We start from the raw sequence: 27,579 nt of genomic DNA, 5'->3' as shown, positions 1-27,579 counted from the left end.
GGTGTCAGAGGTGGAGATTCTGGATGGGTTTACAAGAAGGTGGGTTGGAAGGTTTGGAAGTGGGAGTCTCCCTGCTCACATCCCCTTTTATACCCTGCTGAGGGGCTGCTGTCCTCACATGCAGCATTCTTTCCTTGTTATTGTTTGTGTTGATAAATATCTGGTTATCAAATTAGACAAGGTTCATTTCCTTGCACAATTATCAAGGTAGATGGAAAATAGTTGCTCATCCTGTGTTGAGTCACCATCAGCTCTTGATGAACCATCTCCTAAGTGTCTTTCTTGCCTTAATTTCTTCCAACTGTCACATGCCCTTTTGTGTCTAGTCACTATATGATTCAGTCTCACGGTGGGTGGCTATACTGTCTGCCCTTAGACCATCATGATTATTAAAGACCCATAATTGTTTCTGGGAATGGTGGAGGATAAAGGTTCATCATTCCGATTGCTTATCCACAGTGGGTCAGGTGGGTACTAAGGATTTGAATAGCAAGACCATAGACATGAAGAAAGAAAGGCCTTCCTCTGCTGACTCCTATATTTTCCTGCACCAATTTCAAAATGGGAAACTGAATGGGGAACTGTCAATGTTTATTCACCCCTCCTTTTGTCAGAAAACCTTTAATAATCATTTATGGGGCCTGTCTTTCCTGTGAGTAACAGACCTCAAGTGTCTTGCAAAGTTCAGGTTTCTCTTCTCTGTCACTGAAATTATTTCTCTCCATTTTTGTCGACTGTCTTTCTGGATTAACAGAACAGATAAGCTCATACCCAAACTTTTCTAAGATTTACCTTGCAACAACATCTGTTAATCAGGTAGCACTGCCACTTATGCTAATTTAAACCCAAAAGTCTGTGTTCTGATGGATCTTAGCTGGAGACTCTCTTGTTTCATGATTCTAGTAGTAGACTAGACTCCCTTCTTAATGTTCATTTTACACTTTTGTGTGCATATATGTGTGTGTGTGTGTGTGTGTGTGTGGGTTTTGTGATTATATATTACACATACATATGTGACATATGTGCAATACATATGTGATATATGCACTCATAGCAAATATTTACATATTTAAATGCATATTTAAATATGTGCATATTCAAGTATGCAAATATCTGATGCACATGCATATATAACATATGTAAATAAAATATTCATATGTATCTATTGCAGGACACAGTAAATGCTTAAAGGACATAAGCAACCATCAAATTAGCTAGTTTCAAACATGTTTCAACAATGAGGAATGCTGTTAGTCCCTCTGCTATCCTTTTTCGGTTAAGAGGCAGACAGGGAGTAACAGTGTGATAACTATTAAGTTTCTTAATTAGGACCATTTAATGGTCAGGACCTTTTCAATACTTTTATGACATTAATTTGCTCAGCCAATACTTAGTTTATAGGCTATTTCTCATAGTTTCATATTTGTAGAGCTTGAAAAGATGAAGAATTTAGATGAGTATATGTCCTGGATGAGAGTTCCCCTGGATTGCTACAGCAACAAGGACACCTCTGCTTCCATGTGGCCATGTGGAGGAAGATTTCTTGGTTACTAGTAGCGTTATAGAACTAGTACATCCAGGGCATAACTCCTATACCTGAGTCTAGGGGATCATTGCTGAAGAGAGAGTGGAAACATTGTTTCAGTCAGAGAATCAGTTTGTTTTGAGATTGTGACTCCTAGCAATGTCAGAAGCTCCACCCATGGAATCTCACCAACATGGCTGCCGAAACATGAGTTGAACAAAGACAACAACAATAGACATGTGAACATGGATGGGGGAAAGCTCATGATGTCGCAACCCTACACAAAGAAATACAGGAGACATAGGAATGATCGAGGTGGGAGAATCATCTTTTCCAGGGAAGAACATATCAACTGCCAACTGGCTATCCAATATCACACTGTCATCTCTGAAAAACATACAAACAAGTAACATTACACAGATTGACCAGGCTGTATTTATGTATTCAGGAATATATAATATATACACAAAGAGAAAAAATGATGTAATTGTATTATAACTTCAAAACAACAGCGGCAACAACAACAACAACAATAATAATAATAGTCTTTTGGGTTGTGTATATAGTTCTTTGGTACAAGGCTTGCCTAGTATCACACAAGGTACTGGGATCAAAGACACAAAATGAATAAATTGAGTGCCTTTTCCTCATTTAAATGGGCAGAGTACATTCTCACTGTGGACTAGTGTACAGAGAATCGTAGTCTTTAAACCAGTGCTTCTTATGTTGGGCTGCATGCAAGGCATCCATAGAGTGCTATAATCTGCCAAATTCTGTCTCATGCCCTGAACAATATCCCACTAACTAGTCTGAGAATCTGTAACCTTTAGAAATTTACAGGAGATTCCAATGAATCCTTAGACATCGAGTTTCCACACTAAACTGCCCACATGGCCTGCTTTATATCCCTTGTAATATTCAACAGTTACTTTGACCACTACACAGTGAAATATTGCTAGGTCTCGTCAGTATATTAGGCAAATCTCATATCAAATACAACAGACCCACACTGATGAGAATAGACCCTCATGGAATAGAGTCTTCTGACTGGATTTGTTTTAAAAGAAGAAATCACCAAACTGAAGAGACACTGGAGTAATAGAAAAGCAATTGTGAATTAGTCGTAGTGATTCCCTGACCCCTGAAGTCAAAGCTTGATTCTCTGTTGTTCCACTCTCATGGATGTTGTTCAAATCCTGTGAGTACTAGAAGGATACAAAATAGTCAGGAGGACTCTTGGTGTTTCATTCTACTGTTTTCAAAATGTAGTGATTCTAAATCACACACACACACACACACACACACACATATGTATGTATATATGTATATGTATATAATATAAAAATATAAATATATATATTTGTGTGTGTGTATAAAATTTGCTATTAGGTACATTACTGCTATGGAAACATATTTTTTGTTTTGTTTTGTTTTGTTTTCTGTCCATGACTAAAATGAGCACAGACACATGCTTTATGGGCAAATTATTGATGTGGACCTGAGATTTCAGCTCCCCTTGGGATAATCTGAGGAGGCCCATTAACTATGGCCACCAAGTCCAAGCACATAGCAAATACCTGAAAGGCCTTCTACAGAGGAGCCAGACACTGTTGCTTTTACCTTCACCAACCCTGGAGGCATTCAGTCTTGAGCTACTAAGGACCTGTACTGGCTGAGGTCTTGTGATTCTTATACATTAATTTCCAGTACAAATCCATGCTCATTTCACCTATAAGAAAAGGGCTTACTTAGTCTTCTTAAACAGAAATAAAACATTTTTTAAATCAGTCAACATAGTCTTCATCCAATACCTTTATTTCATTTGTGGTCCCTCTAATAACAGTGAATCACAAGGATAACATCAACATCAACAACAACAACAACAACAACAACAACAACAGCTCTCTTACATGTATCATTCTTTAAACTTTACATACTGTCTACAACTACAAGCCAATGAAAACACAGACAGATCAAATGTTTGCTAAGCAAGTCTGGTAAAAATTTGTTCAGTATGCTTGTTCATTAATTGGTATCCATTAAGACTTTTAATGATGCCAGCACAAAGCTACCTCAAGTGCCCACCCACCCATTTCTATACCAACAGACCATGAGTAATGTACGGGTAGCATTCCTCATTTTCAGAAACCCTAATCACCTGGCCACATGGGTGGGATTTTTATAAGTCATTGATGTATCCTGCCTATAAATGAATAATAGCCAATGTCCTTTCATACAGATGTTTGCTTTTAAAAATTACCTATTCTCTGTCCATTTTTTTCATCAGATGCCTGAAGGGTAAGATCTAGTCCACTTACTTGAGTAGAGACACAGTTGAAGCTACAGGGGTGAGGACCTCCACAGACACAGGAGATCCAGAGCCAAACAGAGCAATAGGCACTAAATTGATCATTTAACTAAAGTTATAACTTAGAAAAGAAAGAGCTCGGGTCAGGATTTGCTATAAAAGTATGAAGGCTATGAGTATGAGACAGAGGGAAAAAATCCTGCATGGCAGAAGTAAGGTGCCTGGATTTGAGACTGAGCTGGGATGTCACCCAGTTCTCCTAAGAGGTGCCGAAACTGAGTGTTAATTTTGTTTTTGGGAAAAAAATCAGCACTTTAACATTTAGTTTTCTACCTAAAATCTTTCTGTGTTTCTCACTGAACAATAAACAAGAAAGTGAACCATGGTCCACATAGGGTAAGAGATACGGCGTAACAGGCTTCCTAATCTCAACCATTGGAGTTTTTTGTGGTCAAATGTCCTGTGCCAGTTTGACCCATTAGGGATGAGTCATCCATATAATAAAGTTCTATTCTCCTGGAGAATTCCAGCAGAAACAATTATTCCAGCAGAAACAATTATGGACCTGTAAGACCAATGATTATCTAAGGATAGACAGTAGAGCCATCTACTATGAGGCTGAATCACAGAGAAATATGATGTCATGGGACAATTGTTTGAAAGAAACTAAAGCAAGAAAGACACTTAGAGGATGGTTCAGCAAGAGCTGAAGATGACTCTTACCACCAGGAAAAGAAACTGGGCTCCCCAATTACCTTCATAATTTAGTCAGGGGAAAAAAACCCAACTTGAGAATAAACTGTTTATTAACACAAACAATAACAAGGAAAGAATGCGGCATGTGAGGACAGCAGCCCCTCAGCAGGGTATAAAAGGGGATGTGAGCAGGGAGACTCCCACTTCCAAACCTTCCAACCCACCTTCTTGTAAACCCATCCAGAATCTCCACCTCTGACACCATGGTCAACTCCTGTTGTGGCTCTGTCTGCTCTGAGGAGGGCTGTGGCCAAGGCTGCTGCCAGCCCAGCTGCTGCCAGACCACCTGCTGTAGGACCACCTGCTGTCGTCCCAGCTGCTGTGTGTCCAGTTGCTGTAGGCCCAGCTGCTGTCGTCCCATCTGCTGTGTGTCCAGCTGCTGCATTTCTAGCTGCTGCAGGCCCCTGCTGTCCGCCCTAGTTGTTGTGTGTCCAGCTGCTGCAGGCCCCAGTGCTGCCAGTCTGTGTGCTGCCAGCCTACCTGCTGCCGCCCCAGCTGCTGCCGCCCCAGCTGCTGCCGCCCCAGCTGCTGCAGGCCTAGCTGCTGCCGCCCTAGCTGCTGTGTGTCCAGCTGCTGCAGGCCCTCTTGCTGCATCTCCAGTTGCTGCCGCCCCTGCTGCGGTAGTTCTAGCTGTTGTGGATCCAGCTGCTGCCGTCCCACCTGCTGCATTTCTAGCTGTTGCAGGCCTTCTTGCTGCCGCCCCAGCTGCTGTGTTTCCAGTTGCTGCAGGCCCCAGTGCTGCATCTCTAGCTGTTGCCGCCCCACCTGCTGCCAGACCACCTGTTGCAGGACCACCTGCTGCCGCCCAGCATGCTCCAGTGGTTCTTGCTGCTGAGCACTGTCACCCACAGTCTCCTGTTCTTCATCACCCAGCATTCCTAATGTAGAGCATGTGTGAGCTGAGCCCCAAGATGCTAACCAAAGGCTTTATTCCAACTGATAATGATTTTGGCCCCCGAACATACTGTCCCTATTCCTGCCTATTTATTATCTGTCTTTAAAAAAAATCACAAGGTTAATTTTTTTTCCTAAATCTGTAACGTTTGACATCATCCCCATAGACAAATTTGTTCCTTGCCATATTCCTAAGAATGAAAATTCCCTAACATATTAAATAAATTTGAATTTTGCAAGCACACAAATATATATAGCATGTCTTGTTATTTGTCCTCTCAGATTATTTTCCTCACCTACCAAGTTCTGAAGCTGATTTCTAAGTACAAAGACAGCACATGAACTCAGGTGGGCCAACACTTTCCTCATGGCACAGCTCCTCCTATACAGAAAGATGCTCTCATAGAGTAAAGGCACGGTCCTCTGTGCTGAAAACTTTCTCTGGTTAAAGAGGCAGCAGCAGGTAGGAGACTGAAGATCCTTGGCACTGAGTTCTTGCAGTGAGGGGGTTGGGTGAGCATAAGCCCTTACTCACTCAGTCACAGCTTTCCCTGGGTGTTCTGCTCACACCAGTCCTGTTGACTCATGTCATTCCCTAAGTTCACCTCAGTGCTTCCTGAGGTCACTTTAAGCTCCTTTTCTCAACTCCATGCACAGGGGCAGGTCCCCAAGGACAAGCAGCCTAACACCCATGTTCCCAGCTCCAGTGCCCCTTCCCTCCCACAGAAGTCTATCATAATACAGTGAGGTCCATGGGCTCAGGATCAAGCCTTGACTTTTGCTTCCCTCACCTATTTATTAATTCTATTATTTTCAACTCTTTGTAATGTTTTGAGTTTTAAAATGTATGCTGGATATTGATTTTTTCTGTGCAATGAATACGTGCTGAAATCTTTTCTTTTTCCAGCCTATCACTGAATATTGTAGTTTCTTTTTTTGATGAGACCCATCACTTTGAAGTTTTGTTTTTATGTTTTTCCTCTCACAGTTTTTACTTTTCAAGTTTTGAGTTAAATGTTTCGTCCATTTTGAGTAAACATTTGTCTGGGGGAAGGGCAAGGATTAATTTCAGTAGTCTACATGTGAATTTCCCGTTTTCCTAACACAAGTTGCAAAAGGGACCCTCCTTGCTGGGGGCCCTGTCTGGATAGGGTCAGATATGGATGTAGAACAGAGCATTAAAGGAGGCCAAGAGCTGATGACCTCTGACCTTTACCTCTCTGTTACTTCTGGGGGCCAAAAGCTGATGGCTTCTGGAAATTTCACTCTATCTTACTATTCTGGAGCCAAAGGATGATGGCTTCTGGCACTTAACTGCTGCTGATAGCAGCAGGAGATTAATGAAAGTCTCTTTTCTCTTTGAGTCAGTGGCCTCTTGCTGGCTAGTCAGGAGGCTTGGAGAAGCCTCTTTTATATATTTTTTAAAAGATTTATTTATTTAATGTATATGAGTACACTATAGCTGTCTTCAGACTCACCAGAAGAGGGATCTCTTTACAGATGGTTGTGAGCCACCATGTGGTTGATGGGAATTGAACTCAGGACCTCTTGAAGAGCAGCCATGCTCTTAACCACTGAACCATCCTCAGCCCCTGAGAAGCCTCTAGTGAGCCAGAAAGCCCCTTGAAGCAAAGAAAAGAAAGTCACACACACACACACACACACACACACACATACACACACACACACCACACACACACACACACACACACACACACACACACACACACACACACACACACACACACACCACACACACACACACACACACACACACACACACACACACACACACACACACACACCACACACACACACACACACACACACACACACACACACACACACACACACACCACACACACACACACACACCACACACACACACCACACACACACACACACACATACACACACACACACACACACACCACACACACACACACACCACACACACACACACACACACCACACACACACACACACCACACACACACACACACCACACATACACACAGGAAACGAAGCAGAAAAAGGACAGAAGAGAGTTCATAGTAAGGAAAAGACAATAGTCCGTGTCTAAGGTTTAAGGAGTTACAGCAGAATTGTTTACACGTCTTTACATTAAGTCTAGTACCAGACTGAACACTCATTATCTGTTTTCTGGCTTCATAAGTTTATTATAAGCCTATTATTATCGTAAGTTAGCACAGTTTTGTCAAGAGACAAATCATCCGTCTTGTGTCTTGGTATTTTGAAATCTTGTATAGATAAACTAGTCCACCATTTACTTACTATTTTTGCACTTACAACAAATTGCCCATTCCTACTTCATGGCCTGTAGTTACCAGATAATGGACTCATGCATAATCTACAAGGAATGTTTTCCTAGATTTGTTCCAAGCCTGTTTTCTTTTCCTGGTGCAATTAGCCCATGGCACATGAAGTTTTCCAGAGCTCTATTTGCAGCTTTTATTGTACATGGGGTTTGAAATTACTTGTATCGATTTAGGAGTTTTAAGAAATTATTGTCAGGAATTATGAAATCATCAGTTTGTCTACACAGCATTACTACACGAAAGTACATCTGTGTAATGATTCTGCAGTAGACCTGTCCAACACAGTATGTAATTCCCAGAGAATCATGAAGCCGGTGGCAGAAAAGGCATATCAGCAGCAGGAAACACTGCTGGGATGAAGTCTCTGTGGACTTTGCCTCCACAGCACACCCATCTCAGCCGTACAAAACAGCTTTCTCCAGAAAACTTGCTTGCCAAGCCTTTCCTAGATGGTTTCTGCCACCCCACCCAAATCTGTTCATAGCAACTTTATCAAAACTCAGAAGGTGTCGGTTACTTCTTTGATCTGCCATTACATTATGCAGAGTTCATTGCCTCCTTTAGAGGGCAATTAGAGGCTGTGCATGTTGCTTCCTACAACTTATTCAATAAGAGAGGAAAGAGGAAATCAATTCCAGCATCAAAAGGCCAAAAACTTCCCCTTCAAATAGATTACCAAATCCCACCTACAATTCTATGGGTTCCCTTAAAATGAAATGTTCCTTGGGTGTTTATAAAGCAATCCTAAACTTTAAGAGAGAAGAGGGTAAGGAAAGCAAGGAACAAAGAAAGAAAGAAAGAAAGAAAGAAAGAAAGAAAGAAAGAAAGAAAGAAAGATGGAAGGAGGGAGGGAGAGAGAAGAGACAGACAGACACACACACACACACACACGCACACAGAGAGAGAGAGAGAGAGAGAGAGAGAGAGAGAGAGAGAGAGAGAGAGAGAGAGAGAGACAAAGTATCATGAATAGAAAAAGCAGTTTTGGAATAACAAAAAACTCAGGATAGCTAAAACTATCCTCAACAATAAAAGGACTTCAGGGGGAATCACTATCCCTGAACTCAAGCAGTATTACAGAGCAATAGTGATAAAAACTGCATGGTATTGGTACAGAGACAGACAGATAGACCAATGGAACAGAATTGAAGACCCAGAAATGAATCCACACACCTATGGTCACTTGATTTTTGACAAAGGAGCCAAATCCATCCAATGGAAAAAAGATAGCATTTTCAGCAAATGGTGCTGGTTCAACTGGAGGTCAACATGTAGAAGAATGCAGATCGATCCATGCTTATCACCCTGTACAAAGCTTAAGTCCAAGTGGATCAAGAACCTCCATATCAAACCACATACACTCAAACTAATAGAAGAGAAAGTGGGGAAGCATCTTGAACACATGGGCACGGGAGAAAATTTCTTGAACAAAACACCAATGGCTTATGCTCTAAGATCAAGAATCGACAAATGGGATCTCATAAAACTACAAAGCTTCTGTAAGGCAAAGGACACTGATGTTAGGACAAAATGGCAACCAACAGATTAGGAAAAGATCTTTCCCAATCCTACAACAGATAGAGGGCTTATATCCAAAATATACAAAGAACACAAGAAGTTAGAATGCAGGGAGACAAATAACCCTATTAAAAAATGGGGTTCAGAACTAAACAAAGAATTCACAGCTGAGGAATGCTGAATGGCTGAGAAACACCTAAAGAAATGTTCAACATCTCCACATGCTCCACTATGTTCATTGCAGCCTTATTTATAATAGCCAGAAGCTGGAAAGAACCCAGATGCCCTTCAACAGAGGAATGGATACAGAAAATGTGGTACATCTACACAATGGAATATTACTCAACTATCAAAAACAATGACCTTATGAAATTCATAGGTAAATGGTTGGAACTGGAAAATATCATCCTGAGTGAGGTAATCCAATCACAGAAAAACACACATGGTATGCATTCATTGATAAGTGGATATTAGCCCAAATGCTCAAATTACCCTAGATACACAGAACACATGAAACTCAAGAAGGATGATCAAAATGCGAATGCTTCACTCCTTCTTTAAAAGGGGAACAAGAATACCCTTGGGAGGGAATAGGGAGGCAAAGTTTAGAAGAGGCCGAAGGAACACCCATTTAGAGCCTGCCCAACATGTGGCCCATACATATACAGCCACCAAACTAGATAAAATGGATGAAGCAAAGAAGTGCAGGCTGACAGGAACCGGATGTAGATCTCTTCTGAGAGACACACCCAGAATACAGCAAATACATAGGCAAATGCCAGCAGCAAATCACTGAACTGAGAACGGGACCTCTGTTGAGGGAATGAGAGAAAGGACTGGAAGAATTTGAAGGGGCTTGAGACCCCATAGCTTCCAGGGACTAAGCCACTACCCAAAGACTATACATGGACTGACCCTGGGCGCCAACCTCATAGGTAGCAATGAATATCCTAGTAAGAGCACCAGTGGAAGGGGAAGCCCTTGGTCCTGCCAAGACTGAACCCCTAGTGAATGTGATTGTTGGGGGGAGGGGAACACTCATAGAGAAGGGGAAGGGGAGAGGTTAGGGGGATGTTGGCTCAGAAACTGGGAAAGGGAATAACAATCGAAATGTAAATAAGAAATGTAAAAAGATGGAGAGAGAGAAACCCAGAGAGAGAATAAGAGGAGAGAGAGAGAGAGAGAGAGAGAGAGAGATTATAATAGAAAAAAAGAAAAAGCAGTTTTGAGTGTAAAGACATTTTATTTTCTGTTTGTTTTCTGTTCTGCTGTCAGCATTTTTAAAACTGTTCAGGTGTTGGGGGAAATGGCTACCAATTTTGTGTTTAAGGAAGTTCATATCTAAGCTGTCTGGGGAGGAATACTGAAAGCAAGCAAATCAATGTCTTGAGCTACAGAATATTGTGTGTAAGTGTCCAAAATTTAACAGACAAGTTCTTAGGAAATCAGATTAACAGGGCAGCCCTCAAAGTTTTAAAGAGTATTCAGTCACTAAAAGCAAAACCAGAAGGAAACATTTTGTTTTAATTAAAAATAGAAATCTTCCATACAATATGTTCTTATTATGGGTTTCCCTCACCCAATTCCTTGACCAAATCCTTCCCAATTCCCAACCCGCCCAAACTCACATCCCCCCCTCATTAAAATACAAGCAGGAATCTCACAAATTAATACAAAAAATAAGATAAAATAAAAAATGTGGAATAGGATGGTACATAAAAGGATAAAAATATCCACAGAACAAGCACAAGACACACACACACACACACACACACACACACACAGAGAGAGAGAGAGAGAGACAGAGACAGAGACAGAGACAGAGACAGAGACAGAGACAGATAGACAGATGGACATAAAAATTCCATAAGAACAGGAACCACAGTATACATGCAGAAGACCTCTAAGGAGAAAAATAAAGAAAGAAATCAAAACGAAAATATTGCCTACACAAATTATTTTGTCAAGGAACCTTCAAAAATGCCATTGAGTTGGTTGTGTGTTTGTTTGTACGGCTGGGTACAGGGAATGCCTTTGGGAGTGGTTTGTATACCTATGAACCCCATATAAGTTACATGACCCTGTGAATCCCACCTCAGAATCTAGCAAACTGAGCTTTGTATAAAAGAAGAGAGATAACCCAGATACCAGTCACCTAATTTGTGTATCTAGCCCTGATACTAATTATTAATTTTGCTTTATACCAGGTAAATTTTAGCAAAAAAAGTATATAGTTATGACCCTTCTGTTTAATGACTTCTTCTTTTAAAACAAACCCAGTAATTAGGCTCCATGTTGATCTATTCTCATTAGTGTGGGTCTTTCTTGGTGGCTATGAGGGCTTCCTATGTTCATGAAGAGACTCAACATTGTTTCATTGTTTTCAAAGTAACTGTTAAATATTATAAGTGGCACAAATGCAGGTGATGTGGGCAGCTTGAAGGGTACTTTCTTTTTCCCCATTAATTCATTTATTTATTCACTTTTCCTTCTAATTACAGCCCCCCCTAAGACTCTGCTTCACTCAGCTTCCTCCCCATGTCCTTTAGGAAGGAGGAGGCCCCTTGGGTACCATCCTACTCTGGTGCTTCAAGTAACTGCAGGACTAGGCATATCCTCTCCCACTGAGGCCAGACCGGACAGTCCAGTTAGAGGAAAAGGATCCACAGGCAGGCAACAGAGGCAGGGGCAGCCTCAGCTCCAGTTGCTGGGGGACCTGCATGAAGATCAAGCTGTACATTTGCTACACATGTGCAGGGTGCCTGGGTCCAGCCCATGTGTGCTCTTAGTTTTGGTGGTTCAGTCTCTGGGATTCCCCCAAGGATCCAGGTTAGTTCAATCTGTTACTCTTCTTCTGGAGTCTCGGTCCCCTCTGTCCCCCTCAGTTCTTCCCCAAACTCAGAATGGCCAACCAATGACTAGTCTAACTTTATCCCATGGGCAAGAACCAATCTCTGACACTATTAATGATACTCTGTTGTATCACAGATAGGAGTTGTCCTCTCAGAGGGTCTACCCAGCAGCTGACTGAAAGAGATGCAGAGCCCACAGCCAAATGTTAGATAGAGCTCAAGGAGTTTAGCAGCAGATTTTCAAATCTAAGCGTTCACTGGGATCACTTGTAGACTTCAAAAACTTGCTGGTATTCAGACTAGTCAAAAGTATTTGAGAGTTTGTAATATTCTGCAGATGTGTATAGTCAATTTCTCCCAATTGGATCATTCCTAAATTCCCTAAGTTCCCTGTACTGCTTTGTGTACAGTTGAGACATCATGACTTTCCCCATCCATATTCTCGTATCTGTGTTATTGTTCTAGTTCAGCTTATGTTCAGCCATGTTGGTGAAACTCTGTGGGTGGAGCTTCTGACATTGCTAGGAGTTACAATCTCACAGTAAACTCCCTGATGCTCTGACTGAAACGATGTTTCTTTCTTCAGCAATGATCCCCCAAGTACAGGAGTTATATTCTGTGGACCAGATGGGACTGGGCTCTATAACTCTACTAGTAACCAAGAAATATTCCTCTATGTGGTCACGTTGAAGCAGAGGTGTCCTTGTTACTGAGGCAATCCAGGGAGGCTCTCATTCAGGACCTATACTTATTTAAATATTTCATCTTTTCAAGCTCTACAAATATGAGACTATGAAAAAAAGCCTGTAGACTAGGTGTTGGTTGAGCAAATTAATGTCATAAAAAATATTGAAAAGGTCCTGACCATTAAATGGTCCTAACCATTAAATTTCTTAACAATGGTGCTATCACACTGTTACTCCCTGTTTGTCTGTTTCTTGACCAACAGAGGAGAGCAGAGAGACTGAAGCATTCCTCTTTTTTGAAACATAATTCATCTAGCTAATTGGATGGTTGCTCGTGCCCTTTAGGCATTCATTGTGTCCTGCACATATGTAAATAAAATATTTAATGTACCAGGTTCATACATATATCATATGTAGATCACACATATTTCACATATGTAAGTTTGTGATATATAATCACAAAACTGACACATGCATGTATATATAACTCTATATACATGTACAAAATGAACATTAAGCAATGAGTCTAATCCATCATTTGAAATATGAAGCTGGAGAGTCTCAAGCTCATAAACTCAGAGGAAGCAGGGCAGTTATTTAAATTAGCATAAGTGACAGAGTTACATGGTTATCAAATGTTAAAAGGTATATCTTGGAAAAGTCAGCATATGATTGTGTAGCTTCTGTTAATCAAGAAGGAGAGTTTGACAAAAATGGAGATAAATATCCCACAGGCCAGAGCTGAGAAACCTGAACTTAGGGAGACACTTGAGATCTGTGACTCATAGTAAACACAGGCCCCATAAATGATTTTTAAAGATTTTCTGGCAAAAAGAAAGGGGGTGGATGAACATTAACATTTCCCCATTCAGTTTCCCACTTTGAAATTGGTGCAGAAAATAAAATATAGGAGTCAGCAGAGAAAGAGCTTTCTTTCTTCATGTCTATGGTCTTGCTATTCAAATCCTTAGTACCCACCTGACCCACTGTGGATAAGCAGTCAGAATGATGAATCTTTATCCTCCACCATTCCCAGAAACAATTATGGGTCTTTAATAATCATGATGGTCTAAGGGCAGACAGTAGAGCCACCCACCGTGAGACTGAATCATAGAGTGACTAGACACACGAGGGATGTGACAGTTGGAAGAAATTAAGGCAAGAAAGACACTTAGGAGATGGTTCATCAAGAGCTGATGGTGACTCAACACAAGAAGAGCAACTATTTTCCATCTACCTTGATAATTGCGCAAGGAAATGAACCTTGTCTAATTTGATAACCAGGTATTTATCAACACAAACAATAACAAGGAAAGAATGCTGCATGTGAGGACAACAGCCCCTCGGCAGGGTATAAAAGGGGATGTGGGCAGGGAGACTCCCACTTCCAAACCTTCCAACCCACCTTCTTGTAAACCCACCCAGAATCTCCACCTCTGACACCATGGTCAACTCCTGTTGTGGCTCTGTCTGCTCTGAGGAGGGCTGTGGCCAAGGCTGCTGCCAGCCCAGCTGCTGCCAGACCACCTGCTGTAGGACCACCTGCTGTCGCCCCAGCTGCTGTGTGTCCAGCTGCTGCCAGCTGCCCACCTGCTGCCGCCCCACCTGTTGCATTTCTAGCTGCTGCAGGCCTTCCTGCTGCCGCCCTAGTTGTTGTGTGTCCAGCTGCTGCAGGCCCCAGTGCTGCCAGTCTGTGTGCTGCCAGCCTACCTGCTGCCGCCCCAGCTGTTGCAGGCCTTCCTGCTGCCGCCCTAGCTGCTGTGTGTCCAGCTGCTGCAGGCCCTCTTGCTGCATCTCCAGTTGCCGCCCCTGCTGTGGTAGTTCTAGCTGTTGTGGATCCAGCTGCTGCTGTCCCACCTGCTGCATTTCTAGCTGTTGCAGGCCTTCTTGCTGCCGCCCCAGCTGCTGTGTGTCCAGCTGTTGCAGACCCCAGTGCTGCATCCCTACCTGCTGCCAGACTACCTGTTACAGGACCACCTGCTGCCGCCCATCATGCTCCAGTGGTTCTTGCTGCTGAGCACTGTCACCCAGTCCCCTGTTCTTCATCACCCTCTACTTGTGATGTAGACCATTAGTGAGAGGAACCCCAAGACGCCACTCAAAGCCTTTGTTCCAAGTGATAATAATTCCGGCCTCCCAATGTACTTACAGCTGCTGGACTTTTTAGTATCTCTTTATAACATGTACCAAGTTTGTGTCTTCTTTGACATCCGTCAACTCTCACCTTATCCCAGTAGAATAGTTTGTTGTCTGCCACAGTTTTAAAATGGAGATTTTGTATTTGTTAAATAAATATAAAATTGTAGTTATGCAAATATAAAGGTACTATGTTTCCTTGTTTCTTCTTCTGAAATGGTTGTCCCCATATCTGAACTTCTACTTAGCCCATCTACAAATAAACAAATTACATCAGGTAATTTCTAGCATTTCCAGTCTCTGCTCTGTTCCCTCTGTATCTTCCTCCCAATGCAGGAAGATGATCTCATAGGCCATGTATGTACTTTATAAACCCTGTTCCTGATTTCTTTCTCTGACTGGAGGGTTGGTTTAAAAAGGAAAGTCAAAGCCTCTAGGCAGAGCACTCTAGCAGGGAGAGGGTGGGTGAATACATGTTCTTTCTCCCTCCCACTCAAATGCACATGTGTCCTCCCATGTCTTGAGAGGTCTTGAGTAGTTTGGACCACTGGTGCCTCCTTGTGTGTCCTGCTCATCTCTCTCTCTCTCTCTCTCTCTCTCTCTCTCTCTCTCTCTCTCTCTCCTGGGTTTCCTCATCCCTGTTTTAATGACTTCTCTAATTCCCTATATCATGTTCTATGATTATTTCTTACATGAATAGCTTTATAACCTTCAACCTTGTGCCATCTAATGAGAACATACATTCTAAGACCCTCCAGCTAATCTCACTATTACTGCTATTCAATATATTTTCCACAGAATATGGAGATCCCATGTGTTCTAGTTTGGTCTCAGTCACTGTGATAAATACTATATCCCTAATCAACTATGGAGGAAAGCATTTACTTCAGCTTACAGTTCATAGTTCATCATAGAAGGAAGCTGAGACAGGGACCTAGAACCAAGAACTAACACAGAGACCTCAGAATAATTCTGCTTGCTTGCTTTCTTATACAACATTGAGCCACCTTTTCGGGTGTAGCAACACTCGTTTCCACATAACTCATTAATCAAGAAAATGCTTCACAAACATGTCCATAAGTTAACCTAATGAAAGCAATTCCTCAGTTGAGGTTGGCTGCACTTTGCATCAGGTTGGCAAAATTTAGCCAGCATGGTTTAAAGTCAAGTTTCAATTTGGTGACTAGTGAAATGGTATGTGTTAGGCATATGTTCTTGTATCTTTCTTTTATTTTATTTTGCGCTATCTTGGTTATACTAGCTATTTTTGAGATTTTTGTTACTTTTAGTTCTCAGTAAGGCCATTACTGTACAACACTATTAAAAATATACTTCGATGTCTTTCTTAGTTGGGGTTTTACTGCTGTAAACAGACACCATGACCAAGGCAACTCTTACAAAGGGCATTTATTGGAGCTGGCTTACAGGCTCACAGGTTCATCCCATTATCATCAAGGTGGAAGCATGGCAGCATCCATTACATGGTACTGGAGGAGCTGAGAGATCCACATCTTCATCTGAAGGCTGCTAGCAGAATACTCACTTCCAGGCAACTAGTTTAGGGTATTAAAGCTCACACCCACAGTGACCCACCTACTCCAACAAGGCCACACCATTTAATAATACCATTCCCTGTCCCAAGCAAATACAAACCATCACATTCTACTCCCTGGTCCCCATAGGCTTGTTCATATGAGTCTATGGAGGCCACACCAAAACATAGCAATACACATTTAGTCCAACTTCTAGAGTCCCCACAGTTAACAGTGGCAACAATGTTAAAAGTCCAAAGCTCAAGGTCTCTCCTGAGATTCATCCAATCGCTTAACTGTGATCCTCAAAGAAAGACAGGGAACCAGCTGGGCAGACTCCAGACTCTGCATCTCCATGTCTGATGTCAAAGCAGCCTTCAGATCTCCAACTCCCTTTTCGTCTTTGTTGACTGCAACAGACATCTTTCTCCTGGGCTGTTTCCACTCCCTGTTAGCAGCTTTCCTCATCAGATAGCCCATGACTCTGGCATCTCAAATGTCTTGGGATCTCCAGGGCAACTTCAATGTTACAGCTTCTTGTTTCAATGTTTAGCATCTACACATGATCTTATGGGCTTCTCCAGCTCTGCCCTGTGAAGCACTATAAGCTCAGGTTGATCCGCTCCACTGTTGCTGCTGTTCTTGATGGTCATCCCATGGTACTGGCATCTCCAATACACTGGCAACTTCCACTGCAACTAGGCTTCAGTAATGGCTTCTCATAGGCTCTTTTCATAGTGCCAAACCTCAGTCCCCTTCAATCCTGGGCAGTCAACTGCAACTGAGGCTAGATCTTACTAATGGCCTTCCAAAGCCTCTCACAGTGCCAAGCCTCAGCTGTTCTTCATGACCCCTTCATGCCTTCAAAACGAGTACCTCCCGGGTGACTCTTACACATTACCAAGTACGGCTGTAGCACAAGGTTTAACATTGGCCATCTCTGCAACACAGCTTCTTTGTGCTCTCAGACATCACTTTTCAACTCAGTGATGCTGGTCTCTTCTTAATCACCACTAATTTCTGAGTTCAAGCTAACAAGTATTAATTGTCCCAGTAGTCCCTTCTATGCTGGACTCAAAAGCCAGAGACAAGTGGACAAAGCTGCTGAGTTCTGCTGCTTGCTGGAGCTGGAGCATGGCCACCTTGTTCTATTAGTTATTGCTAGCTTCCTCTTTTCCGTTTCCCTCACTGTCTAAGGTCTTCATTTCATTACGGCTGCCACTCAAATGTGATTTATGAAGTTCAGAGAGATCCATGTTTTGCTGGCAACTCTGAATTTTCTGACCAACTGTGTGGAGAAAGATCACTGGTCAACTTTCTGTATTGAAATATATGCACAAAGTGTTCCAGAAAATTGTTTTCCCACCTTACATCTTTTCATAGAAATACTGGTGTCAGACGAATTAATTAAATGAAAATATAAACTAACATATATCAGAGACCACTGGAACAGGATTTTAAAAATTATTTATCCTCATATGATTGTACCTATGATCATTCAACACCTGATGTGAGGATAGCAAGGAAATTATCTAATCAGTGTACATATGAGAAATACCAGAATAGATCACTCACATGCAATACAGGCAAGCAATGATGACAGAAATTTATTCAAATTCTGGAATATTTGGGCAGTAGCTCAGGATTTTCCCTGATGTTGGAAACCTTAGCTGCTACTTTGATATAGCTGTACGTTTGATGTCAATAGATTTCTGATGGAAGGTTGTAAAGAGATTGAATGAGCCTTAAGGGACTTTAGAGACATGGGCTCTGTGAGCATGCTTTAGGTCACCAGAAAAACCAACACGAGCTTGAATGGGTTCAGCCCACCTCCCCCATCAACAAAACATAACCCTTCTGTGATGGTTTGCATATGTTTGGCCCAGGGAGTGGTACTCTTAGAAGGTGTGGCCTTGTTGGAGGAAGCATATCACTGTGGGAGTGAGCTTGGAGACCTTCCTCCTAGCTGCCTGAGGATGCACAGTCTGTCCCTGGCTTCCTTCAGCTAAAGATGTAGAACTCAGCTCCTCCTGCACCATGCCAGCCTGGATGCTGCCATGCTCCTGCCTTGAGGAAATGGACTGAATCTCTGAACCTGTAAGCCAGCCCCAATTAAATGTTGTCTTTTATAAAAGTTGCATTGTTCATGGTGTCTGTTCACAGCAATAAAACTCAAAGACACCTTCTTATCCCTCCTTCCACAAAGGATCAACTAGAGGACAACAAACTGTTCAATCACCATGGATTGCTCTGCAGGATTTAACATGCTACATCACATAGCATGGCCAAAACTTGCTTGCTTGCACCTTGTCTGTACTGAAATCTTAACTGAAATCCATACTGAAAGAAACAAAATACAGATAACATTATTGCTTTGAAATCATAATAACCAGGATAATGAATAAAAGATAGAACAAATGCTTTTGACCTTATACTGAACTTGTAAAATGATGGAAACATTAAAAACTATTACGTTAGTTAGGAGGATTGATAGAAAAACATGTAACCAAAAACTGTGCCAAACCTCCATTTTGTGTACCAATTTCCCCTCTTTTCTGAATGAGGAAATGCCTCATAGTATGTAGAGAAATATATCTTAGGTGGTATGAATAGATGGAGAGAAAAACTAAAGTTGGTAGGGCATGCTCACTATAGCTTTGCTTTATCCACCAAATGCATGAATATGTATGTATGTATGTATGTATGTATGTATGTATGTATGTATGTATGTATGTATATGTGTGTGTGTGTGTGTGTGTGTGTGTGTAAGAGCTTGGTCACTAAAGTTTTCATCTATCCCCCAATGTGCAAATCTCTATAAGTATGATTGTCTCTTTGTCTGTCTCTCTGTCGGTCTGATTAATACTTTGTTTTCATGTATGTATATATGCATGTATTTATATGCATATGTATGGATGTATGTTTATATGTATGTACATATGTCTGTAGGCCTGAAGGTGAAATATAAGAGCTTGTTGACAGGAGCTTGCTTCTATGGGAGTGCATTGCTTGATATAGTAAGTTTATGATTTTGAGTGTATGGCTGGACAGTAGTGGACGGTGGTGGACAGTGGTGGACAACAGTGGTGGACAACAGTGGTGGACAGTGGTGGACAGTACAGTGGTGGACAGTAGTGGACAGTAGTGGACAACAGTGGTGGACAGTAGTGGACAGTGGTGGACAGTGGTAGACAGTGCTGAACAAGTGCTTGACACTAGTGGACAGGTGGTGGACAGTAGTGGTGGAGTGGTGGACAGTAGTGGTTGAGAGTGGTGGACAGTGGTGGACTACAGTGGTGCACAGTAGTGGACAGTGGTGGACAGTGCTGGACAAGAGTGCTTGACACTGGTGGACAAAGGTGGACAGTGGTGGACAACAGTGGTGGACAGTGGTGGACAGTAGTGGTGGACAATGGTGGACAGTGGTGGACAGTGGTGGACAACAGTGGTGACAGGATGGACAGTGGTGACAGTAGTGACAACAGTTTGACAGTGCTGGACAAACAAAGGACAGTAGTGGTGGTGGACAGTAGTAGGCAGTGGTGGACAGTAGTGGACATCAAAGATGGACAGTGGTGGACAGTGGTGGACAGTAGTGGACATCAAAGATGGACAGTGGTGGACAGTAGTGGACAGTAGTGGACAACAAAGATGGATAGTTTTGGACAGTGCTGGACAACAGTGATGGACAGTAGTGGACAGTGGTGGACAGTAGTGAACAGTAGTGGACAGTGGTGGACAGTTGTGGACAACACTGTTTCACAGTAGTGGACAGTGGTGGACAGTGGTGAACAGTGGTGGACAGTAGTGGACAACAGTGGTGGACAGTGATGGACAGTGGTGAACAGTGGTGGACTGTAGTGGACAGTGTTGGACAACAGTGTTGGACAATGGTGGACTGTAGTAGACTGGTGGAGAACAGTGGTAGACAGTGGTGGACAGTAGTAGACAGTGGTGGACAATGTTGGACAGTAGTGGACATTAGTGAACAGTCCATATTTAGTTCTTGGCAACTTACAAGGATTTGCAGGACATCAGAGCTTATTGCCATTCATAGACAAAAGCAGCCCCAGATTACTCAGTTTGTTCATATAAAAACTACCACCTGCAATTATCACAGGAGCACATAAAAGTTACTTTCAGCAGTGGGCCAAATCACTTAATCCAAACTGGTTTCTCTTCAGGTTAACCTATGGTGTTTGAACTGGCTTTTCTAACCTGAGCCCTTTGTGTTTTCCAAAAGATACCAAGTCCATGATGCCATGGTCCTCATTTCATTGTTGCTGCCTTCAAAAATAATTTGTGAGGTTCAGAGAACAGCATATTTATCTGGGAATTCTGAATGTTTTGCCCATCCGTGTGGAGAAGGTTCACTGTCCAACATTCTGCCTTGAAATATGAGCACAGAAATGGTCCAGAGACTTAAGGAACTTGTGAGAATCAGACACAGCTTCTGTGAGGATGCTTCAGGTCATCAGGGAATGCAGTATAAACTCAGAAGTGATTATCCCACCCTCCATTAACAAAACATTATCCTTCTTATCCCTCCTTCCTCAAAGACTCAAGACTAAAGGACAATAGACTGTTGAATCATCATAGATTACAATGCAGGATTTGACACTGTCCATCACATATCATGGACAAGTCTTGCATGTTTGCATCTTGTCTTCACTGAAATCTTCCCAAAATTGAGATCTATTACTGTAGAGAGCCTGTCCACTGAGGCTGACTAGCACACTCCCGAGGTAAGCATAGAGATGATTCCAAAAGCACAATGTCATCTGTTATACTAGCAGACATCTTGGGAAAGAGAACTCTTTGAAGATCCAGTGTTGAATCACTGATGGCAGGTACTGCAGTCCACAGAGAATGTCCAAGTTTCTCAAAGCTGGCATCTTTGACAAAATACATTTGGAGCAATCCTGAGATTCTCTTGCATATTTCCTGCTTTCTCTTTCAGTAACTGTTCTAGAGACAACACTCCAACATCCTATTTAAGAGAACTGAAGCAAACCATAGTCTTAGGGTCATTTGGCTAGGCAGACAATTTTTCTTAGTTATCTGAAGTTGGGGTCCCAATGAAGTGTATGTAGGTCACCCAGAGGAACTAGAAGATATGAGGTACCTCTCCAGGAGAAAAGGTCCAGTTTTGACTTGTGAAAGAAGCAAACACTCTAGGTACACTTCCTCTGAAGACTGTCAAGGGATAAAAGAGGGTTAGTTTGGAATTGCATTTAAAACACTCCACTCCAATGACTGATAATTGGGTCTAAGACGAGATTGTGTGTCACTGACATAGATGAGATTAACGAATGTCATCTTCCAGTCTAGCTTGTCATGTTCCTTGTCATGTTAACAGGTCTAATGTGGATTCTCTTTCAATACACACTTCTCATAACCACCATCCCAGAAAAACTACACAGAAGAGCATTGGCACTCTCCACAGCCATCTACAGCAGGGCAAGGCTGCAATAGGCTCTGTGTCCTCATGCCAGTGGTCTTTCATGCACATATACTCTGTACCAAGATGGCCCACTATTTGTGAGCCATCAGACTAATGAGGCCTGTCAATCTAGAACGGAGGCAAGCTATGCCACAAAACGATCGGAAAACACAGGGTGTGACTACCAAGAACATCCCTTGGAATCCAAGACAGGCCAAAGTACTTCTCATAGGCTTCTGCTTCCATGGAAATTGATTCCTCACCCATCATGAGTAGAAACCCATGATTTGCTTGCACCATGAATACTGACTCAGGAGCAGAATCTGGACTCTTTGGATAATTTATTTCCACACAATTCATCAGGAGGAAGGAATGCTGAACATGAGGACAGCAGACCCTCAGCAGGGTATAAAAACACACCTGGGCAGAGAGGATGCCATACAATACAAGCCACCTTCTGACAACCCAGACCAAATCTCCAGCCTCTGACACCATGCAGTGTTGTTGTAACCCATGCTGCTGCCAACCATGCTGCTGCCAGCCTTGCTGCTGCCAGACCACCTGCTGCAGGACCACCTGCTGCCGCCCCTGCTGCTGCCAGCCCTGCTGCTGTGGATCCAACTGCTGCCAGTCTGGCTGCTGCTAGACCACCAGCTGCAACCACAGCTGCCACTGACACCCCTACTCTTGCCCAACCTGTTCTTGTAGGTCTTGCTCTGGAGCATGCTCACCCACTCTTGACCCCTGCAGCATCAAATAGACCTCATGTGATCGCTTGTATCCCAGGCCTTTCTATAGAGTTTGCAACAACTCATAGTTTTTGGGTCCAAACAAATATGCTGCCCTATCCCTTGCTTCTCTGAAATAAACACATTCCCCAACCTTTCTCTGCACTTGGGAAACTCTCATTTGGAAACTGTAAATCCTTGGCACTTTTAAACACTGGGGATTTCCCCCTATTTAAATAAATGTGACCTCCATACCAACACCCAATTACAAGTGTCATGAATCTTCATTTTTTTTTATTTATGTCAATACATGGCCCTAATTGGAGAAACACCATCCATGCACTGTGAAAACAGCTGCAGCAGACTTTGTCAAAATGTTCCTTCTGTTTGTTGGAGAGTACAAACACATTTGAATCTAGAGATAGATATAGATGAGTCACTCGATGTCTAGTGGTGGAATCCTTGGGTATGATTTTGGTCAGGACATTTTTGGAGAGTTTTACAGGTAGGAAAGTCGTTCATGTTTCAGAGTCTCAGGAATTTCTCAGTTGGTTTTCTAGCATCGTTGGTGTAGCTCCACAGGCCAGATATCAACACTTGCAGCCAATGTGTGCCAAGCTTCCTACATCCATTGTGACTGTCTTGAGGTACAAGTCATCCCTTAACCCCAAAGCAAAAGTCACATAAAATACACTGTTCTCACAGGTACTTTGGATATGAGGCCTCAAATCTGGAACTCTACAGTGCTTGAGTCCTCAGATACTTTTCTTAAAGCCACGGATGATATTAAGACCAGGAATGCACACAATCACTCCTTGTTTGCAATCCTAGATCATAGAGGAAAGCTTCAGGGTAGAGATGAAACACCTTGGAAGTGAAACTTAGGCTGAGACAGGGGGAGGAGGAGCACCCACTCTTCTTCCCTCTACCTCAATGTTATGGTGTTCCCATACACTTTCCTCAATCTTGTGGGTAGCTTTGTGCACTTCTGAACCCAGGACTGAATGTCCTTTACCTCATTTCCCTCTCCTGTGGAGAACCTTCTTGATCACATGCCCTTATTTATTTCTATACAACACATCACAAGTGCTTTCCCTGACACAGTAGATTTGGTAACAGAACTAAAAGGCAGACTCCATGCAAGAGGTACTGAGGTAGACAAGGGAATTTCTTGGACATTACCAACGATTTTGCATGCAGGTGATGGGCATGCCCTATGTTGCCACAGTCCCACATTTCTTGTCCTGGGAGTGCTTCTTGCTGCTGATGTGCATTCTTGTGCTTATCATTACTCTGTGCCTCATTGTTATGTCATGGTGTGATTGTTTAATCAAAGACATCTATCTGGCATTCTTCTGTTTTGCTTGATTTCTGGTTCTTAGTCTACCCTATTGGGGAAAACCCCTGCAGATGAACAGAAAAATGAAATTCCATGAAATAATACTGGTGGCATGAATTGCTGATTCTATAGTCTCTCAAAATAACCTTACATGATTTCTGATTTGATTCCAATTATTTTAAGACTTCAGAGAGTTCAGTAAACATTTTAGGTTAAAATCTCAAATAAAATGTGCCTCCAATTCCTACAACATAGTAAAGATCACGTAGGTTGTCACTAGGGTTCACTGAACTTTCATGCTTTACAAGCACATAAATTGCATTAAAAAGAAAAAAAATTGCCTTGTGAAAATGAATGATCACACAAAACATTCTTTCAAGTTTAAGTCCAAGGGTGAGGCCACAGATCCACGCATGCACCATGATAAGAAGGGTCATGAAGAAAGAGTGGGTGATTCTGTTATGAGTGTAAGAACAGAAAATGGGTGATTTGCTAGACTTCAAAAAGAAGATGTATGATAGAGGACATATTTCTTGGTAAGAACTTTGTTAACCTATGACATAAAAATTATTCCTTCCAACTTACAACATACAAGGAGCAAAAGACAGATAAAAATACTGCTTTGAATTCATAACGAGCAGCATAGAGAATAAAAGATAGAACTCCTGCTTTGAACTTATACTGAACTTGTAAAAATGATGGAAACATAAAAACTATTAAGTCAGTTAGGAGGATTGATAGAAAAACATGTAACCAAAATTATGCCAAATCTCCATTTGTGTACCATTTTTTTTTCTCTTCTGAATGAGGAAATGCCTCTTAGTATGTAGTGAATTTTATCTTAGGTGATATGAATAGACAGAGAGAAAAACTAAAGTTTGTAAGGTGTGCTCACTACAGCTTTGCTTTATTCACCAACTGCATGAATATGTATGTGTATAAAATGGTACCAGCTTGGTCACTAAAGCTTTAGAGTATTCCTAACATGTGAAGTTCAATATGTCTGATGGTGTTTCTGTCTGTATGCCTGTCTGTCTAATTAATACACTGTTTTCATGTCTGTATATATGAGTATTTTATGTACATATATATGTATGTATGTTTGTATGTATGCAGATATCTCTGCAGGCCTGTAAGTGAAGTTTTAGTAACTTGTTGAAAGGAGCTTGCTTCTATGGGAGTGCATTGCTTGATCCAGGAAGTTTGTGGTTTTGAGTGTACAGATTTTCTCTCCATATATAATTCATGTAACCTAACCAGGATTTGCAGGACATTAGTACTTATAGGCAGTCACAGGAAAAAAAAAACAGCCCCAGATTACTCAGTTTGTTCATATCAAAAGTTACCATATGCCATCATCACAGGGGCATACGTAAATTGCTTCCTGAAATAGATCAAATCCCTTAATCCAAACTGGTTTCTCATGAGGTTAACCTATGGTATTTGAGCTGGCTTTTCTAACGTGAGCCCTTTGTGCTCTCCAAAGGCAAGAAGAAAATAATCTAGATACACTTCATCCAAAAAACTGTCCAGGGATAAAAAAGGGTTAGTTTGGGATTTCATTTAAGTAACTTCAATCCAGTGACTGATGATTGGATCTAACATATGATTGTATGATCCCCCATCCCATAGAAAAGGAGATTAAGGAATGGAAATTCTAGCCTGCCATGTTCCTTGGACTTTCATTTGGATGAGTTCCAGTAATTAGCAGGTCTGATATGGATTCCATTTCAATATAATCTTCTCATAACAACCATCCCAGAGAAAACTAAACAAAAGTGCTTTGGATTTACCTACAGCCATCTAAGACAGGGCAAGTTCCTAATGGCGTCTGTGTCCTCATGCCAGTTGTCTATCCTACTCATAGCCTCTGAACCAAGTAGGCCCATTATGTGTGAGCCATCAGACAAATGAGGCCTGTCAGTCTTGAAGGGAGGCAAGCTATGCCACAAACCAATGCAGAAACGCAGGCTGTGAATACCAAGAACATCAGGTATCACTTCCCTGGGAAAGAAAGACAGGCCAAAGTAGTTCTCATAGGCTTCAGCTTCCACTGAAATTGATTCCTAACCCATCACGGGGAGCATCCCATGATATTCACTCACCATGAATACAGACTCAGGAGCAGAATCTGAATTCTTTGGATAATTTATTTACAAACAATTCATCAGGAGGAAGGAATGCTGAACTTGAGGACAGCAGACCCTCAGCAGGGTATAAAAGCACACTTGGGCAGACAGGCTGCCAAAGCATCCAAGCCACCTTCTGACAACCCAGACCAACTCTCCAGCCTCTGACACCATGCAGTGTTGTTGTAACCCATGCTGCTGCCAGCCTTGCTGCTGCCAGACCACCTGCTGCAGGACCACCTGCTGCCGCCCCTGCTGCTGCCAGCCCTGCTGCTGTGGATCCAACTGCTGCCAGTCTGGCTGCTGCTAGACCACCAGCTGCAACCACAGCTGCCATCAACACCCTTGCTTCTGCCCAAACTCTTCTTTTAGGTCTTGCTCTGCAACATGCTCACTAACTCTAGACCCCTGCGGCATCAAATAGACCTCATGTGGATCACTTGTATCCCAGGCCCAGAAAGGCCATTCCACAGAGTCTGCTGCAACTGTTAGTGCTTGGGTCCAAACAAATAGGCTGCCCTGTCCCTTGCTTCCCTTTTCTGAAACATACACATTCCCCAACCTTTTTCTGTCCCTGGGAAACTCTCTTCTGGGAACTTTAAATCCTTTGGACTTTTATCATCAGTTTAAATACAGGTAATTTCCCCCTATTTAAATAAATGTGACCTCTGTACCAATACCCAATTACAAGTGTCATGAATCTTCATTTGTCCTTAATGTCAATTATTGGTCCTAAACTTGACAAACAGTTCCATCATCTCTGCACTGTGACCAGAACTGCAGCAGACTTTGTCAAATTCTCCTGATTCTTTTGTAGTACAATTCCATTTGAATAAGCAGATAACGACATAGATAGATAGATAGATAGATAGATAGATAGATAGATAGATAGATAGATACATACATACATACATACATACATACATACACACACACATACATACATACATAAGAGTCACTGAATCTCTACTGGTGGAATCCTTTGGGTATGACTTTGGTCAGCACATTTTTGGAGAGTTGCACAAGTAGGGCAGGCTCTGGAGTTTCAGAGTCTTGGGAATTGCTCAGTTGGTTCTCTCATCTCATTGTGGTAGCTACAGGTGCCAGATGTAAACTCTTGCAGCAGATCTGTGCACAGCTGCCTGCATCAATTGGCACTCCCTGGAGGTACAAGTCATCCATTATCCCCAAAGTGAAAGTCATATAAAATACACTCTTAGGTGAGTTTTGAGGCCTCAAATCAGGAACTGTACAATCTTTCAGTACACGGATATTTTTTCCTGTGTTCTTCTTGAATCTGAGGGTGACATGAGAAGCAGGAAGACAATTATCCTAGGTTCTAAACCTAGATCATAGAGGAAATTTCAGGGTAGAGATTCAACTACGTGGAAGTG

General features: G+C 42.1%; 2 protein-coding genes across 5 annotated transcripts; both read left to right on the top strand.

Annotated features, from left to right (window-relative positions):
- Positions 1-4,792: 4,792 nt before the first annotated feature.
- Positions 4,793-5,424, top strand: LOC116909480 (keratin-associated protein 4-12-like). 3 transcript variants are annotated; one of them, XM_032913076.1, is made up of 3 exons: positions 4,793-4,957; positions 4,990-5,123; positions 5,169-5,424. In XM_032913076.1, exons 1-3 carry the CDS (start codon positions 4,793-4,795, stop codon positions 5,422-5,424), a joined length of 555 nt encoding a protein of 184 aa, XP_032768967.1. The 3 variants fall into 3 exon arrangements, with proteins under 3 accessions (XP_032768967.1, XP_032768964.1, XP_032768965.1); XM_032913073.1 differs by having other exon boundaries at positions 4,990-5,424; XM_032913074.1 differs by having other exon boundaries at positions 4,793-4,959; positions 5,010-5,424.
- Positions 5,425-14,322: 8,898 nt separating this feature from the next.
- On the top strand, positions 14,323-14,895 carry LOC116909536 (keratin-associated protein 4-12-like). 2 transcript variants are annotated; one of them, XM_032913153.1, is made up of 3 exons: positions 14,323-14,459; positions 14,553-14,789; positions 14,850-14,895. In XM_032913153.1, the coding sequence occupies exons 1-3, from the start codon at positions 14,323-14,325 to the stop codon at positions 14,893-14,895; spliced, it is 420 nt and encodes a 139-aa protein (XP_032769044.1). The 2 variants fall into 2 exon arrangements, with proteins under 2 accessions (XP_032769044.1, XP_032769042.1); XM_032913151.1 differs by having other exon boundaries at positions 14,323-14,895.
- Positions 14,896-27,579: the final 12,684 nt, after the last annotated feature.

The sequence above is a fragment of the Rattus rattus genome, chromosome 9 (genome assembly GCF_011064425.1).
Source record: "Rattus rattus isolate New Zealand chromosome 9, Rrattus_CSIRO_v1, whole genome shotgun sequence".
In the NCBI taxonomy this organism is placed as follows: domain Eukaryota; kingdom Metazoa; phylum Chordata; class Mammalia; order Rodentia; family Muridae; genus Rattus; species Rattus rattus.
The sequence above is the reverse complement of the archived record's forward strand: the minus strand, read 5'-3'. Positions and strand labels throughout refer to the sequence as shown.